Below are 18,211 nucleotides of genomic sequence, written 5' to 3'. Positions count from 1 at the left end.
ATATGCAAAGAGGTACTACAGCAATGACAGAAGTAGATGTGAGTGAAAATGTAGGATTATTTTATTGCAGTCCAGGATTTCCTTTAGATCTACAAGAATTCAGTAAGAATATCATGGTAGGAATCCAGACCAAAGGTTATGAGAATTCTCAGGGAAAAAATTTATTAGTTTGCATAGGATATTTAGGGAAATGTATGAACAACAGTAATACAAATTACAAGATAGAAACTCAAAGTTTAGTAGATTTAATGGGAAGCAGAGGACTTAATATGTTAAAACCACATAGCTTTGTTGATTCTCATGACTTAGCAGGATTAGAATGGGATCTAGATAAATTTAAAGAAGATAAAGGAAAAAGGGTAATAACCTCACAAGAGGGATAAATTTATAAAGATTTAGATAACAAAATAAAAATCAGATTTGGAAATTATGGACATAGGCAAGCATGAGAAATTTATGAAACAGAAACAGACACCAGCTTACAAGAAGAAACAAGAGAGGAAAATATAGAATCAATGAATGTAGAAGAAGATAGAATCTGGCACCCGAAAGAACTAGGAATGAAGGACTTGACCCCTAGACAGTTGATGGAAATAGAAGACGAACTTATAAGAAACAAAGAAATCAACTCAGATGAAGAGCTATATTATGATAAAGAGGGTAATATTAGAATAAGAGAGATAGATTACGAAAACGAACCAGAGTTAGAACACATAGAAGATAGTATTTAAGAAAGATTTCTCCAAGATCAAGTAGAACTAATGACAGATATTAGTGAGCCAATATCAATAGAAAAGAATCTAATGGAAGAAAGTTCAATAACTAGTCCTTATACAAGTGTAAGACCAGTACAAGCAGAAACTCCTGACGTTTATAACACAGGCAACCTACCAAGGCCTAGTTATAAAAATTATGATAATAATAGAGAAACAAAGTTTAAGAGTAAAGGAATTAGAAAACCTTTAGAAAAAACCATAAAACTTCAAGGTGATAGTAAACAAGGAAGCATATTAAATATTTCAGCACACGATCCTCAGACTTGGGCAGAAGTAATAGGTATATGGAAGTCTATAGTTATAAAAATTATGATAATAATAGAGAAACAAAGTTTAAGAGTAAAGGAATTAGAAAACCTTTAGAAAAAACCATAAAACTTCAAGGTGATAGTAAACAAGGAAGCATATTAAATATTTCAGCACACGATCCTCAGACTTGGGCAGAAGTAATAGGTATATGGAAGTCTATAGTAGTAAATGACTATTTGAAACAAGACTTTGAACATACTCCAGAACAGATGTATAGATACTTAGAAACAAATTTAGGAGAGACAACAAGAGCAATTTGGGAAGTCTACAAAACTAGGTATCCCACTGATTTTCAGGAACTGCTCAGTAGAGGGGCTAATCCATAAAATTTTGTAAAAAAAGTAAGCATGGTATTAACTGTAGAAGATCCTAATGTAGGGGTAAAGACTCAACAATATGAAGCTATGAGAAAGCTAGAACAACTTAGCATTTCAGATTTCAAGCATATAAAGAGATTTTTAAATGATTATTATTATTTGCCAAGTCTTTCAGGAAGTATTTATGATAATACAATAGGAGATAAATTATTTAGCAAACTACCAGATCCTTTAGGAACAAAGATTAGCAGAAAATGGTTAGAATATAGCCAGAGTTTCCCAGAATATTTAAAAAATGTATCAGTAAGATGTCAGTTTGTCATCAAAGTTTTAGAAGAAGAATGTAGTTATATAAGAGAGCAAAAACAGTTAAAAGGAGAATTTAGTTTCTGTAAACAAATATTTACGCCTCAACAGTATGAAACCCCAAAAAGAAAGTTTAGAAAACCAAAACAATTACAAACCATGATAGTACTAAAGAAGAGATATTACTTAAGAAAATCCAATGCTAGAAAACCTTATTTGAGCAAAGAAAGGCATACCAGGAGATATGACCCATAGAGAACTTATAGCAAAAAACTAAGCTGTTTTACTTGTGGAGAAGAAGGGCATATGAGTACTAGATGTCCTAAAAGGCCTAACTTATATACTAGAGAAGCATTGGTAGTAGAATGTGTTAATCAAGATTTACTTAATGTAGACGGAGATATGTCAGATACAGAAAGTATATATTCTATCATCTCAGTCCAAGAATATGGAAATTTCAAAAGAGAAGACAGTGAAGATGGGAGTTTTGTGGAAGGAATATTAGAAAGAAAGAACTTCTTAGAAAATTCCTTGCAGATGAAATAGGTATTATTTTCAGATGAAGTATTAGACCTCATGGATATAGAATGTGATCATAAATGGATAAAGAAAAGATCAGATAGTGTTCCATGTTTTAAATGTAGATGGTACCCTGATAAGAAGTTAAGAGTGCAATGTAGTAACTGCTATACTAGAGAAGAAGAAATTGTTAGTGAAGTACCAATAAACATAATAGAATATAACATTCTTAGGAGAGATGTAGAAAATTGTAAGGATAAGATATAACTTTTATTTAAAAAGCAGAGAGAGTTAGGACAGAAAATTAGTTCGGGAATAAGGACGGAAAAGGTGCAAGAATTAGTTTCTTTCCAAGAGGAAGAACCTCAATATCCAGTAGAACAAATAAAATTTAATTGTTCACCCACAGAAAAAATAAGAAGTTTAAGGGTAGATTGTGAAGTTCACATTAAAAGTACTCAAAAGAGAATATTAATTAGAGCAGTCATAGATTCAGGTTGTACAGAGACAGTAATACATAAAAGATTAGTAGAAGAAATAGATACTGAACCCATATCAAGTGCTAGAGTAGCATTACAAATGGACGGAAATACCTTTACTTATACACAGAAGCTTAAGAAAAGTACTCTTACATTTGTCACGCAATTTAATAAGTATAGTCAGCCTTATACCATAGATACAATTCTAGTTCGACCATTAAATCTCAAAAACATACATATGATGTTAGGTTTAAATTTTTTAATTCGTCAAGATAGAGGAGTAATGTTCACTCGAGATTATCTCCAGATATTTAGCGATAGTCTTCTTAGACCAATACAAACAACCCACAGACCATCAGAGTTTGCAGAGATGCGTGGTGGGATAGATAGAAGTAAAAGTAAAGAAGAATGTAGATGTTTGATCCCTGGACAATGCAAAACAAAAGAACTTTTACAAGAAAATGAAGAATTTTATGAAAAGGATCTCTGTCTAGATCCAGACCTAACTATTATAGACTTAGACGATATCCATGATTTAGTATCAGGAAAAGACTTGTATTATAGTTTGATAAATTCTGAAATAGATAATGTTTATGTGTGGATCTATGATAAAAAAATTATTAACAGATCTGTCGGACTGTCATGAAAGCATTTCCCTATAATTAATTCGAGTTTATGTTGTTTTGTTTTATCAATTGATTATTTAATGTCTAATATTGTCAATAACGAAGTTTTCGTGACTTATATTAACCATCTATATTTTCTTTTTCTTTTTTCCACATCATGTCTTTTTACAAAAAGTGGATGGAGATTAATCAGCAGAATTATACAGTTGCACCCCAGATGAGTTGTCAAGTGTTTGAATGCTAAAGTCTTAAAACATTCACTGCACTCTATTATTATAGAAAGATAGATTTCTTTTGTGCATTTTTTTTATAGGGATTTTGTGCATTTATTTGTAAGTTAGTGATTAGCAAGGAACCTTGATTCGCATGACGATGTTTGGTAAGTAGTCAGGAAGCAAAAAAAGATTATACATCTGGATCGTGGGTGAATTCCGAGAAAATTATCAAAAAAGTCTTAAACCTATCGTAATTATGTCAATTTAGTTATAAATATTTTTTTTGTCGGTTCAGTTCTAAATATTTTAAATTTGCACCAATTCAATCCTTCCTCTCCATCTTGACTACCATACATAGATCCAGATGTTTATGAAGGGTCTTGCCTCTTCAAACTTTAATCTCTCCCTCTCCAAAGCCAAAAAGAGACTTTGTTGTTGCCTGTGTCATTGAAGCGTGAAAGACTTTTCGGAGCCCCTTATCATAAGATTTTGAGGAAAGAATTTAGAGGCCCCGTTTATTTCGAAAAAATAAATGATTAGAAAAATATCTGTCTAAAACTGATCCTTGTATTGCTTGGAATAATTACTAAATAAAAACAGTTTTCATTATCAAGAAAAATTTATGCCTGAGCATTTTCGCGGATAATGAAAATAGTTTTTGTTGATTATTGTTTTTAGCGATACACGATCAGTTTAGAAAAATATTTTTTAAATGGTTGATTTTTTGCGAAGCAAACCCACTCTCACAAGATTTAGACACGTTCACTGCCCAGTGAATGAATGGAAGTTTCCAACTTTGCCTCTTCACATTTTGGCCTTGCCTCCACAAACCTGTTGTGGTATTGTTGAAGATGGAGAACAAGGTCTGCATGACCTGAAGGGCGAGCTCCGCTGCGCGCCGACAAAAACCCATGCTTTGCCTTCGATCGGTCACGAGCTCCTAGCCCCGATCCTTCCCTCGATCTCGTTGCTCCTCGCCATTTGACTGGTAGTGGGATTCGGTGTTGCCAAGCTTGCCCCCGGTAACAATCGACCCCACCCTTTGCAAATTTGATTTTAAGGGGCTAAGATGGACGTCGACCATAATGGGAAGGCGGAGAGGCAACGAGACGACGTTAGATCAAGCTACGACAGTGACGTAGAGGCGGCGGGAGCTTGGCAACGACGCTTGGCATGGTTGGATTGGGATTGGGATAGAGAGAGGAAGGAGGAGGGGGAAATTAGGGTTTTATTTGGGTGCATGGTCTCTTGTTTGAATTCCTCGGTAGATGAGGTATTTTGATCCGAGGGTATATCACCGGCCGAATTGTTACATTCTATAAATTTGACATACGGGGGATACAATAATAAATAATCATCAGCAAAGATAGTAGATGAGTAATTAACATGCATTCATGTTGCCTCAGTGTGGCCTTTTCACTTATGACTTGAAGAAGACGTACATGGGGACGGTGGGCTTGAACTTGGTGCGGTAGAGCACTCTCTTCTTCTTGAAGGCGGGGTTGCGGACGGTGATGACGAGCTCGCCGGGCTCGTTGATGTAGTAGGAGTTCCTCACGCTCTCCCTCAGCTTCTTCGACTGGTTAAGCATCACCCTGTACGAGCCCTCGTCCTCCGGCACGAACTCCTCCTTGTATGACACGTCCCACCCCACCACCATCAAGTCCCACACCACCGTCGGGCCGGCCTGCGATAGTATGGCATGTTTGGTGACACGTGCGACATCGAGCTGAGTCTAAGAACAATTATGTTTAAAATCTTTCACGTCATGGATTGGATACCTCTTGTTGGTAGCTTCCTCAACATTGTTCATTCATTTGCCTTGTCAAACTATTTTGATCTAATATGTTATGTGAGAGTTCTAAGAATTCGAAGCACTTAAGACCAACATGGGAAAAATATCAAGAGCATACACTAGAAGTACCTCAGCAATCGGGATTCGAATGCTCTTGGTCGTGTTCCCTCCGACGAGGACCTCCGAAACCTTGTCCAGGTTCGAGAATTCCTCGTCATTCTCTCGCAAGAGACCGCCATATTCCACGGGCAGGTCTTCTGGGTTGATGAATCTTTTTATCAATCGGTATGGCCAGCATTCAATCAACAAACACCAGCAACGCGTTAAACAAGGGCCGAAACCAACAAACACAAAGCCAAAAAAATTCTCTCCAAGATACTCATTAAGATCCGCATACTGGTCTCACTTGAGAAGGGTCTTGGTGACTTTAGCCGGTCTCGCGAGGATGAACTTGCTCTTGTCGGATTGATGCAGAAGCCGCAAGAGCAGCAAGTGGAAGGTGTGGTACCAATGTGGGACATTTAGTATTATCTGCGCACGAAGTTCCCCAGCATTGACATGATTTTACTCCGGAGTCTGATAATGTTTTGAATGTTTTGTACTGAAGCAGATGTTGAAGAACATGGCCCTAACATTAAGCTAGATGCAGATAGTCAAGTTCTAGGAACATTGCAGTCCCTTTTGTCTTTGCTAAACTGCACCGATCGTATGCAAGGAAGATAGTATTTTTGGATGTGTATACTTTTTCATCACCAAGCAAGGAGCAAAGTCAAAATCGACCAAGTTTCAGATGTGATTCGCTTACATGTCTGTGGACGAGCTCAGGGTAGTGATCCTGCACCATCAGGAAGGTGGTCCGGAGCACGCCCCGCACCTCCTTCACGCTCCGGGAGCGCATATTCTTCAAGTCCGTGATCTGAACCACCGAGTCGACCCCTCCGTCCTTGAAGCTCAGCCTCCTGGCAACCCTCTCCATGAACTGCAGGGCCCAACTCTTGAACTCCTCGACCCTCTCTTTCGTCCCCAGCGCCCTCTTGTACGCCTCCCTGTCCTCCAACGCCCCATACACGTGATAACACAGCGGACGGCCCTCCCTGTCGACGCTCCTCACGTACATCGTCCACGAGGCCAGCTCGTCGGGTCCAAGGGCAGCCTCGCCGGCGGTCTCGTCCACCCTGTGCTGCCTCCGCCACCAGAGCGTCTCCTGGAGCATCTCGAAAGCCTCGCCGACCTTGTAGTTCCGCGCCTTCAGGAATTTCGTGAGGACGTGGTCCGTGCCCTCGTGGCTCTTGCTTGGCAATAAAGGAACGCCCCACAGCCTGATGTCCATCTATATTTTCTTTTTCTTTTTTCCACATCATGTCTTTTCACAAAAAGTGGATGGAGATTAAACAGCTGAATTATACAGTTGCACCCCAGATGAATTGTCAAGTGTTTGAATGCTAGAGTCTTAAAACCTTCACTGCACTCTATTATTATAGAAAGATAGATTTTTCGGTCCATTTATTTGAAAGTCAGTGAATTGGTAAAGAACATTGATTCGCATGACGATGTTTGGTAAGTAGTCAGGAAGCAAAAAAAAAAAAAAAGGATTTTACATCTGGATCGCGGGTGAACTTTAGGAAAAATTATAAAAAAAGTCTTAAACTTATTATAATTGTGCAATTCAGCCATAAATATTTATGTTTTGTCAATTCATTCCTAAAATTTTTTCATTTTTTCCAATTCAATCCTTTCTTCCCATCTTGAGTACCATCTAAAGATCCAGATGTTTATGAAGGTTGTTGCCTCTTCAAACCTTAATCTCTCCCTCTCCAAAACCAAAAAGAGACTTTGTTGTTATCTGTCTCATTGAAGCGTGAAAGACTTTCCGGGAGCCCCTCATCGAAGATTTTGAGAAAAGAATTTGGAGGCTCCGTTTATTTAGCGAAAAATAAATGATTTGAAAAATATCAATCTAAAAATGATCATCGTATTACTTGGAATAATTAGCCAATGAAAACTATTTTCATTATCGAGAACAACTTATGCCTAAACAATTTTTAGGGCGATGGAAAAGTTTATGTTGATTCTTTTTTTTTAGCGATACAAGCGATTAATTTTAATATTTTTCAAATCCTTACTCTCACAAGAGTAAGACGCGTTCACTGCCAAGTGAATGAATGGAAGGCGAAATCGGGCGGTCCCATTTTTATTTCACCCTTTCTTTTGCAACTTTTCCTCTTCACATTTTGCCCTTGCCTCCACAAACCTGTTGAGGTATTTTTGAAGATGGAGAACAAGGTCTGCACGACCTGATGGGCGAACTCCGCCGCTGGCCAACGAGAACCCGTGCTTTTCCTTCGATCGGTTGCGAGCTCCTAGCCCCGATCCCTCTCTCGATCTCATTGCTCCTCTCCATTTGACTGGTAGAGGGATTTGTGTTGCCAAGCTCGCCCCCTGTAATAATCGGCCCCACCCCGTGCAAATTTGATTTTAAGGGGCTAAGATGGACATCGGCCATAATGGGAAGGTGGAGAGGCGACGGCACGTCGTTAGATCGGGCTATGACAGCGACGGAGAGACGGTGGGGGCTCAGCAACGAGGCTTGGCATGGTTGGATTGGGATTGGGATACACAGAGAGGAATGAGGAGGGGAAAATTAGGGTTTTCTTTAGGTGCATGGTCTCTTGTTTGATTTCCTCGATAGATGAGGAATTTTGATCCGAGGGTACATCACAGGCCGAATTGTTACCATTCTATCGTCAGCTTCTTTGTCATTAGAAACAAAACAAGAAAAAATAAATTTGACATAACAGGACAGGGCATACAATAATAAATAATCATCAGCAATGATAGTAGATGAGTAATTAACATGCATTCATGTTGCCTCAGTGTGGCCTTTTCACTTATGACTTGAAGAAGACGTACATGGGGACGGTGGGCTTGAACTTGGTGCGGTAGAGCACCCTCTTCTTCTTGAAGGTGGGGTTGCGGACGGTGATGACGAGCTCGCCAGGCTCGTTGATGTAGTAGGAGTTCCTCACGCTCTCCCTCAGCTTCTTCGACCGGTTAAGCGTCACCCTGTACGAGCCCTCGTCCTCTGGCATGAACTCCTCCTTGTACGACACGTCCCACCCCACCACCGTCAAGTCCCACACCACCGTCGAGCCGGCCTACAATAGTATGGCATGTTTGGTGACATGTGCAACATCGAGCTGAGTCTAGGAACAATTTATGTTTAAAATCTTTCACGTCATGGATTGGATACCTCTTGTTGGTAGCTTCCACAATATTGTTCATTAATTTGCCTTGTCAAACTATTTTAATCTAATATGTTATGTGAGAGTTTTAAGAATTCGAAGCACTTAAGACCGACATGGGAAAAATATCAAGAGCATACACTAGAAGTACCTCAGCAATCGGGATTCGAATGCTCTTGGTCGTGTTCCCTCCGACGAAGACCTCCGAGACCTTGTCCAGGTTCGAGAATTCCTCGTCATTCTCTCGCAAGAGACCCCCATATTCCACGGGCAGGTCTTCTGGGTCGATGAATCTTTTTATCGATCGGTATGGCCAACATTCAATCAACAAGCACCAGCAACTCGTTAAACAAGGGCCGAAACCAACAAACACAAAGCCAAAAAAATTCTATCCAAGATACTCATTAAGATCCGCATACTGGTCTCACTTGAGAAGTGTCTTGGTGACTTTAGCCGGTCTCGCGAGGATGAACTTGCTCTTGTCGGATTGATGCAGAAGCCGCAAGAGCAGCAAGTGGAAGGTGTAGTACCACAGCGGGACATTTAGTATTATCTGCACACGAAGTTCCCCGGCATTGACATGATTTACTCGGGAATCTGATAATGCTTTGAATGTTTTGTACGGAAGCAAATGTTGAAGAACATGGCCCTAACATTAAGCTAGATGCAGATGGTCAAGTCCTTGGAACATTGCAGTCTTTTTGTCTTTGCTAAATTGTACTGATCGTAAGCAAGGAAGATGGTATTTTTGGATGTGTATTTGTTGGAATTTATGATCCAATTTCTAGAGTCTTCTTGGATGTCTAGAAAAATCTTACAAAAAAAAAAAAATATTGTAAAATAGTCCACATAAGCTTGTATCTAGAATTCTCTAATAAAAAATCAACCTGCAATGTAATGATTAGTATAGGAAATATTTAGAAAAGCGTGGAGACTTCTCCACCGACTTAGGACTAGTATAAATAGGTCATCTCTCATTTGTCCTGAGGGTGTGTGGGGGGAGTTAAGAATAAACTCCATGTCCTGTTCTCCTCCCCCACGCCAACATCTCCTCCATCAGGCATCAGCTATACATGTAAAGCTACTTTTGTGCAACTAATAAACCTATTTCTTCTCCGTGACCTATATTTTAGAAACTGTCCTATCCCTTGTCCATTTCTCTATATCAACTAGATCATAGATACATGTCCTTGTACCCATCACTAACCACAAACTATCATTCATCTCAAAATCATGCTTCCGTGCACAATTTAATTTTCAACGGTATTCTTTTTCATCTCCAAGCAAGGAGCAAAGTCACAATTGTCGAAGTTTCAGATGTGATTCGCTTACATGTCTGTGGACGAGCTCAGGGTAGTGATCCTGCACCATCAGAAAGGTGCTCCGGAGCACGCCCCGCGCCTCCTTCGCGCTCCGGGAGCGCATGTTCTTCAAGTCTGTGATCTGAACCACCGAGTCGACCCCTCCGTCCTTGAAGCTCAGCCTCCTGGCAACCCTCTCCATGAACTGCACAGCCCAACTCTTGAACTCCTCGACCCTCTCTTTCGTCCCCAGCGCCCTCTTGTACACCTCCCTGTCCTCCAACGCCCCATACACGTGATAACACAGCGGGCGGCCCTCCCTGTCGACGCTCCTCACGTACATCGTCCGTAAGACCAGCTCGTCGGGGCCGAGGGGAGCCTCGCCCGTGGTCTCGTCCACCCTGTGCTGCCTCCGCCACCAGAGCGTCTCCTGGAGCATCTCGAAAGCCTCGCCGACCTTGTAGTTCCGTGCCTTCAGGAATTTCGTGAGGACGTAGTCCGTGCCCTCGTGCCCCTTGCTTGGCAATAGAGGAACGCCCCACAGCCTGATGTCCATCAACGGGAGTGGTTGCGACGAAGCGCTGCTCATGTTCTCCCTCGACAACCTCGAGAGGCTCCAGTAGGACCGCCCCAGGAGGTAGTCCCCACGGATCGCGTCTTCCAGCTTGCACCGGAACTGCAGCAGCGCCTTCTTCCTAGGGAGCTTCCACTCAGCAGCGGGCTTCGTCCCATCGTTGTCTTTAACGTTGTTATCACGTTCCTTGGGGTGGTCCGATGGTTTGTCCTCGTCGCAGTTTGTTTCTTTGCCGGCTTCGGCTTCCTTGAGCGGCATCTGGACTGCTGCAGCCGTGGAGGGCTTTGTCTTCCTTGTCATCCAGATTCCCGGCGGGTTCGAGCGGGCAACCGGCCGGAAATCTGAATCCGGCGAGGGTTTGATTTGTGGTGAAGAGAGAAGAGGGCTATCAGCCCTCTTCTTTTTCTTTTTTTCCTTTTTTTTGGGTGGGGAAGACAAGTTTTGGTTTTCCTCCATTTTTGCCATAGCAAGGATTGGTGGTGCAAATTCTAGCCACTAGTTAGTTGGCGCCAAATATAGGATATGCTCAAGAACAAAAGTCATGAATGACTAAGATTTGCGTGGCATAATTATTAGTTCATTATGGATTAAGGAGACAACTGGACGCTTTCTTTTCTTATCACTTATTAGGTTATGGATCATGTCTTTCCTTTTTTTTGGTAGATTTTTTTTTCCCTTATGGACATTCTTCCTCTAATCGTTCTTCTTTTTATAGAATCTTGTGATTTTCCTCGAATTTCTAGCTTCCAAACATGCATGAGAACTAGAGGAGTCAAACTGATGGGTCGGGTCGGGTCGAATATGATCCGGCCCATATCGACCCATTTAATCCATTTTGACCCATTTTAATATAGTACAGATTTAACAGTCAATACCCGACCTAATCCATGCTCAACTCATGCCCGACTCGACCGTATTACTTAAACACTTTTATATTTAACTAAATCATGAAATATTTATTTTTTATAATTTATTAAGAAAAATGATATTAGTAAAACACTTTCATGCAATTGAAATATTTTTAATTTTTCTAAAAATATTTAAATCTTTTTTTAATAAAAAAAATAATTTTTTTCTTATTACCCGCCGTCCTCCACCTGCTACTTGCAATTCATAAACAATCTTCGAACGGTCCTGACCACCAGGCAACATGCCGAGCTCAACAATGGCCACAACCGAGAAACCCAAGGAGGCGAGGAGCAGCTTCTGCGTTCGGCTCGTGGAGCTGAGCTGATCGCAGAAGAATTCTTTGTCAATTTTTGCCTCCATCAGATCAGATGTTGAATGGCAAAAGGGTCGATTGACCAAGGGGTTTGATTTAGTTCGATTCTTCCCAGTAATGAGCCGAGCACGTGCCAGGAAAAAGATAGCCAAGAGTTTCGTGAGCGAAGTCAGATTATTATCCAGCAAGTTCGCACCATCCTAGTCTTCTGCTAAAGAAGGCATGCCGGAGAATGAAAGGGCATCATCTTCATCATCGAGTGAGAGGAATAGAGAAAATACGAGGCAGAGGGTCGAGTCCGATGTCGTTGGCCGTGAGCCGGATGTTAAAGATCTTCTGGCCCGGTTTATCAGTGATGAAGATTCCAACCTTCGGGGTGATCTCGGCGGTTGGCGAACAAACTTGTGGCAAGACCGCACTGGTGAGGAGGTTTTAGGGTTTAGGGGGGGGGTGGCGTAAGGAGGTGGGTGGGGGCGTCCGGCGGTCGGCAGCGGCGGCTGACGATTATGGGCAATGGCATTCTAAAATAGTTTTTGCGTTTTTAAATTTTATTTTTTTCTTTCTTTTACTCATAAAAAATAAAAATAATATAAAAATGACATAATTGAGGCTCGTTTACAAGTGATGCTTAGGAAGCTGCGAGCCATGAATCGAAAATGGGTTGAGTTAAAATTTATATTTGAATAGGCTTTATAAGCCTAACCTCATATCTGACTCATTTTTTAAATCTACTAAAATCATATGTGACTCAAGTGAATAAAAGTGAGTTAAAAAATGGGTCAAAGAGCCATATTAACACCTCTAATGAGAACCGTTCCACTATTGGAGGTTATACTATGTGAACCGTTTTTCAAGTTATTATAATCCAAGCCTCCGTCCCTAGGTCACATCTCTTTGGATATCGAGAGGCATTTCTGTAACGTGCTCTGATACCATTTGAAACGCGTTTCTTCCATCTAATCTTGAATTTGGAGTCGTCCTATGATTCCATGCCTCACAAAATTGATGGCTTTGTTGTCGTTCTATAGAAATTTTTTCTTTAGTTTCATAAGTAATATCCGACAGTATGACAAATAATACTAATGCGCTTCTTCATTCCTCCATAGAGCACAATGTCAACGATAGCGAAAGCGCACTATTTTTTGCATTTTCTGATCTCCGATTCTTTGGATGTATTTGGTGAAACGGCCCACAACGCTTGGCAATGGAACTTCTATGCTCTTTATATACGTGAGGTCTCCATCTACCTATTCTAGCTTACACCTAAGAGGGGGTGTTGAAATATCCCACATCGCTTGATAATAAGTTTTATATGCTTTTTATACACAAGCGATCTCTCTCCTCTTAATGATTTATGCTTTTAAATTAGACTTTCTAACGTTATATATTTAAACTTCTACGCTTGCACGGTGCGATCCGGTTGGGTTTCGACGTCAAACCAACCTACCTAAACTACATAAATACGGTTAGAAGAAAAGTTAAATCAAACCAAATCGATTGTAGCTTGGAATCGAACCGAACCAAATCATTTTGTGCGGTTTGGTTCCATTTGGAACCACATCAAACAGTTTTTCCCATCTATTTGTTTTGTAATTTCATGAGCTTAAATAAACTAAAAGTCGCTTAGAAAGAGAATTAGTATAATGGAAAACACCGCGCGCGCTGCTCGTGGATTACAATTTGCACCGAAAGTCCTAAAAGATGTTTCGGTTCGGTTCGGTTCGGTTCGGTTTAATTTGCGATTTGAACCATTTTTTGCTGACCCCGATTCCATATATCCGTGCAGCTCAATTTTTTGTTTTTTTTTTCTGTATCAATAAGAAAACTTTTTTATTTTAATCCACTAATCTTCATGGAAAAATATCATTTCAAGACTTTCCTTTGTAAGAAAACCAAGCTCATGAGAGTAAGGTTCTTTGAGTACCGCCCGGCACGCTAATACTAATTTGCGAAGTCCTATGGTCCACCCGATTGCTAACGAGTTAACAACTTGCGGTTTGCCATGTCATTTAGCAAACGGATATCGTAAGCTAGTCTTCGTATACTCCGCCACGTCACCGCCATTTGCGCTTTTCTTCTTTTTATTCTTGTCTTTTTTTGAATTTTTTTTTTTTTTTTTGGGTCGATTCTTTTTTTGAAGTTGCGAAGTCTATTGTTGGAACTAGCAAGGTTGTAATTTGGAACTGGATCCGGGTCAGTGAACCCAACTTGCAATCGGGTTTGGTCCAGATACCTAAGTGGGCCTAATATTGCGCATGTGACTCGGTAAGGTACAAATCCAATGTGAATCATGACATTCTTTGTCATTGTCATTGATTATCTACCTAATTCCCTTGTCATTGATTGGATTTGGCGTTTGAAAACGGAATTAATTAGATCACAATAGCCAATTAATATCTTCATTAGCGAAAATGAGAGAGAGAGAGAGAGAGAGAGAGAGAGAGAGATCTAGTTCACTCATCTCCGAGCGATAAAACCTTATAAAAAATTTGTAAGCGATACAAAAGAGCAAATCCTATCGGATTATTACAAGATCTGCAGGCACTTAATTGTTAATCATATATAATTAATCGTGTCTATTGGGATTTTCATCATACTAACAATACATAATTTGAATAGAGTAATCTGATTCCTGTTTGTGAAGAGAATATTTTATCAAGAGCGTGAACTATGCACGTGATTAGATTAGAATAGTTATTGATAAGTCCAAATCTAACAGGATCTTCTTCTGCTCCATGATTAATTAAAGACGTGTCTTCATTGGCTAAAACAATGATTAAGTTGTCTTATTGGGAAATTGGACATTCAAATGATTAATTTAACTCCTTCAAGTGTCCTTTTGATTTGAGCAGGCTAACTACACGCGTGAAATGTGCAATGCATGGGGATTATTTTCGAAAATTTCGATTAGACATTTGCAACATGTTGCAATTGCTAATTTCCTAACCCTACTCTGCCAGGAATTGTATCAGAAGTAGCTATTCTACAGGATTTTGGTCCTTGGAAATTTTCTTGGGATTATGTTCGATGCATGAGACTAATTTAAGATTTCATCTTTAAGGTTGGACCCGGTTATCATTGGCCTTTGATTTGTCGTTTTTCTTGGGGTGTGTGATAGGCTTTAGCTCTTCGGGTGTGTCCAGTTAGGTTATCAGTTTTCAATTCCAATCATTAGAATGTTGAGATGTATTTGCATCATCGATCTTTGTGGATGCGGGTTAGGTGGACCGGATTAAATTTATTTTCTACGTTTGTAAGTCCGACTCTGTCTATACAACTTATGGGTGAGCATAGTTCCAATATAGAATTGAGAATCGGAGAACGGGACCGGTTGGAACCTATCCGATTTTAGGTTTTAGGATATACATGATAGGCTTCAGGTTTGAAAAATTGGGGAACCGGTTTCAGGTCAAACAAGTCTTTGTGTGTGTGTGTGTGTGTGTGTTTTTTTTTTATGTCTTCATACGATCCTACAATATTTCGCGACGTTCGATAAAGAGTGTGTAAAATGGAATCATCTATTTCCGATAATATCCATGACCAAGACTTTTACTTTGTTAATCTTTTATATTCTTCGTATGTCAAAATGTAAGTGGTGATAAGTCGATTGTAATAGTAAATAATGGTAATTAGAGATGATGATTCACTGCGATCATTTAATTAAGAATACATATAGTATCTAGATAGACATTGGAATCGCATTGGAACGTGCGATACGGTAGGTTTCAGATTCCAAAAATTAGAGACCGATTTCGATAGGTAGATTCCAAGTTTCAGGTGGAACCTCAACCGATTATGAAATCGTTCAACCTTACTATGGATCAATGGAACTGAGGTAAGCTAAGCAATTTGGGTGAGTTCGAACTTGGCGGGGTTTTGGTTGAGGGGACGGTATCAAGAATTCAAACCAAGTAACCTTTGGACAAGTCTAGGGTGGTAGCAACACTTGAAATGGGGTATACAGCGTCCTAAGATGATCCTGCTATCATTCTTTGCGACAACAATGTCGATAGGAGAGAGAGAGTGAGAGATTTCGCTTGGTGAATCATAGATATGGGTGTAATTTTTTACTAAACTTCAAGAATTTCTTTGTAAAGTTAGGTTAAACGGATGATGTGATTGACTCCGGATCCTTCACTTTTTTTTTTCCAGTTCCTCTGCTGTTCACACATTTGTACTTAGCAGCAAGGCAGTTAACAGTAGTAATAGAATTACTTGTTTCCAGCTGATCAGCACCCAATGAAAGCAATAATTAGTCCAGGACGGTCATTCATTTCCAATTCCAGATGATGTGTGTTCGGTACATTTACAACAAGTTCTCTCCGACAAGTTTGAAAGCTTCAACTTTGATTGATTGGTCAGTCCGGTCGCTAACATCAATGGTCACCTTCAAAATCATGATTCTCAAGTCGGCACGTTGAACCCAATACCAAAAGCAAAAAAAAAGAAAAAAAAGAGAGTTAAAATTTGCAAACAAAAAAAAGACGAAGAAATCGACTGATTCTTTTAGCAACTGTCGCCTAGACGTCTCCTAATTCAGCTCCTATGAAGAGATCAAACCAAAAGCAATCCACCGTTCCACCATCGTTCATGTCCCACGGAACAACGTTTGAACTTGGGGACGACTGGAACTCACTGATCACCGCGAGAATATCATCACTCATGGCTGAGTTGTTGTCATCTGATGATACCAATTCTGTCCAGAACCTCTCGTCCATCAACCCGGAGATTGCATTTCCAACCTCCTCTTTGATGCGATCGTCGCCCCCTTTGCGATTGTTGTCGTCGGCATTATTGTCTTCCACGTTCGTGGAGGAGAGAGACGTGCTGCTCGAGCTCTGTTGTGTTTGAGGCAATGGGATTGGCCCACCAGGGCTTTCGCGCTTAGCACATGCTTCGTTATCGGCTTGCAACGTCGTGACTCGCCTTTTGGACGCGACGTCACCAAGCGACGCCGCCTCGTGCTCCTTTCTTAGCCTCTTCTTCAGATGGGTGTGCCACACGTTTTTTATCTCGTTGTCCGTTCGTCCCGGCAACCTCGCCGCTATCGCTGACCATCTGAAGAAAAAGGACAGGTCGCATTAGAATCGCATCAGGTGTATCGATACTGTTTATACACATTTTGCTTCGACATGGGTGGAAACAAATCGATCCTTGGATGCATAATGCCTTATCCTTGGTCTTGTCTTGGTGTGTTGCACGAGGACAAGAACAACCACAAACACGAGGGGTCCATTTCATGAATAAGACACAGTAAAACAAAACATGTTTCAGACGGGGAATCTTTGCCAATCCAAAAAGGCAGGCTTGACATGAAAAAATAAAAAAAAAATTCAACTTTGTTATGCTTATTGGGGTCCTCAACTAAAAATCCCAGAAGAGGTTTTCAAGCTATGATCATCCTAATTCAAGAAAAAGGGTTATCTCCTTTGTCGAATATGGTACAATCTCGCTCATGTGTACGTCGTCAATGTGAACAAATTAATAGATTTGCCATTCATATCTCTACAGTAAACTGAGTTTTAGACAACAATGTTGCCTGCGCTGCTTGCATGGTCTTAGTCGTTTGTGTCAGAATTCGAGCTTTTGCAGTTCTTTCATGGTTTGCCTCAATGTTTCCTAAGTAGCAGACGGAAGATTTAATAGGTAGGTGCAACAACGCTACATGTTTTTTAATCAAACTCGACTCGACTCTGTGTCTAGACGAAAAGCAAGTGAAGTAAGAATTCACAGAGCTCAACACACATAATTCCGAAAGACAGACCGGTCGATCGATCGGACTTTGCTATTTGAATCCAAACCTGTTCCCAAGCATTTCATGGAGGTGGATGATGGTGTCCTCTTCTTCTCTGCTAAAGTTGCCTCTTTTAATATCTGGTCTCAAGTAATTCGTCCACCTGAGCCTGCAACTCTTGCCACACCTTAGCAATCCTGAAAAATGGGAAGAAAGAAGTAGACAAATTGTTAACAACCAGGCATTACATGGCTATTCAAATTCATAGCATACCCCGTTCATATTGGCGACCAGCAAAACCACGAGCACTCGGGATCGCGAATAAACCCGCTTACCGGAGAGTTTAGGGAGTTTCCGCCAGTTGCCGTGGCCGTGACGCTGGATGTAGTCGATGAGGACGCGGTCCTCGTCGGGGTTCCAGGGGCCTTTCTTCAACCCCATCTTCTCACAGCACGGAGCCCTCCCCATTCTCTCTCTCTCACTCTCGCTCTAGTAGTGAAGCCGTTCAAATGACCCAAGAATAAGCTGAGGCAAAGTATAAATATGCTTGTGAGCTCTCTCTCTCTCTCTCTCTCTGTGGACTCTTACAAGCTAGGCTAGCTAGCCAAAGAGCTTTCTCTCTCCGTGTTTTGAGTGGATATTCCACAGTAGGCCCCCGTTTTACTAAGTGGCATATTTTCCTGCCGAATGCCGGCACACCCCCCTCTCTCTGGTCAGAGTTCTGGTAAACCATACGTCCAGTAATCTTGGTGAAAAGTTACACGGCAGGAGCACTTTAACCCCAGGTTTAGGGCCG

General features: G+C 40.8%; 3 protein-coding genes across 3 annotated transcripts; all 3 read right to left on the bottom strand.

Annotated features, from left to right (window-relative positions):
* Positions 1 to 4,891: 4,891 nt before the first annotated feature.
* LOC115749689 (patellin-4-like) lies at positions 4,892 to 6,672 on the bottom strand. The gene is made up of 4 exons (XM_030686623.1): positions 6,148 to 6,672; positions 5,749 to 5,873; positions 5,472 to 5,613; positions 4,892 to 5,234 (listed from the first exon to the last, which is right to left on the bottom strand). Exons 1-4 carry the CDS (start codon positions 6,670 to 6,672, stop codon positions 4,968 to 4,970), a joined length of 1,059 nt encoding a protein of 352 aa, XP_030542483.1. The 3' UTR covers positions 4,892 to 4,967.
* A 1,377-nt stretch (positions 6,673 to 8,049) lies between these two features.
* LOC115749769 (patellin-4-like) lies at positions 8,050 to 10,896 on the bottom strand. Its single transcript, XM_030686740.2, has 4 exons — positions 9,917 to 10,896; positions 9,013 to 9,137; positions 8,736 to 8,877; positions 8,050 to 8,497 (listed from the first exon to the last, which is right to left on the bottom strand). The coding sequence occupies exons 1-4, from the start codon at positions 10,757 to 10,759 to the stop codon at positions 8,231 to 8,233; spliced, it is 1,377 nt and encodes a 458-aa protein (XP_030542600.1). The 5' UTR covers positions 10,760 to 10,896; the 3' UTR covers positions 8,050 to 8,230.
* A 5,037-nt stretch (positions 10,897 to 15,933) lies between these two features.
* LOC115749753 (transcription factor MYB4-like) lies at positions 15,934 to 18,001 on the bottom strand. The gene is made up of 3 exons (XM_048282369.1): positions 17,751 to 18,001; positions 17,483 to 17,612; positions 15,934 to 16,739 (listed from the first exon to the last, which is right to left on the bottom strand). Exons 1-3 carry the CDS (start codon positions 17,881 to 17,883, stop codon positions 16,202 to 16,204), a joined length of 801 nt encoding a protein of 266 aa, XP_048138326.1. The 5' UTR covers positions 17,884 to 18,001; the 3' UTR covers positions 15,934 to 16,201.
* Positions 18,002 to 18,211: the final 210 nt, after the last annotated feature.

This window comes from Rhodamnia argentea, chromosome 7, assembly GCF_020921035.1.
Source record: "Rhodamnia argentea isolate NSW1041297 chromosome 7, ASM2092103v1, whole genome shotgun sequence".
Taxonomy (NCBI): Eukaryota; Viridiplantae; Streptophyta; class Magnoliopsida; order Myrtales; family Myrtaceae; genus Rhodamnia; species Rhodamnia argentea.
Note: the sequence above shows the minus strand (reverse complement) of the source record. Positions and strands in the feature narration are given on the sequence as shown.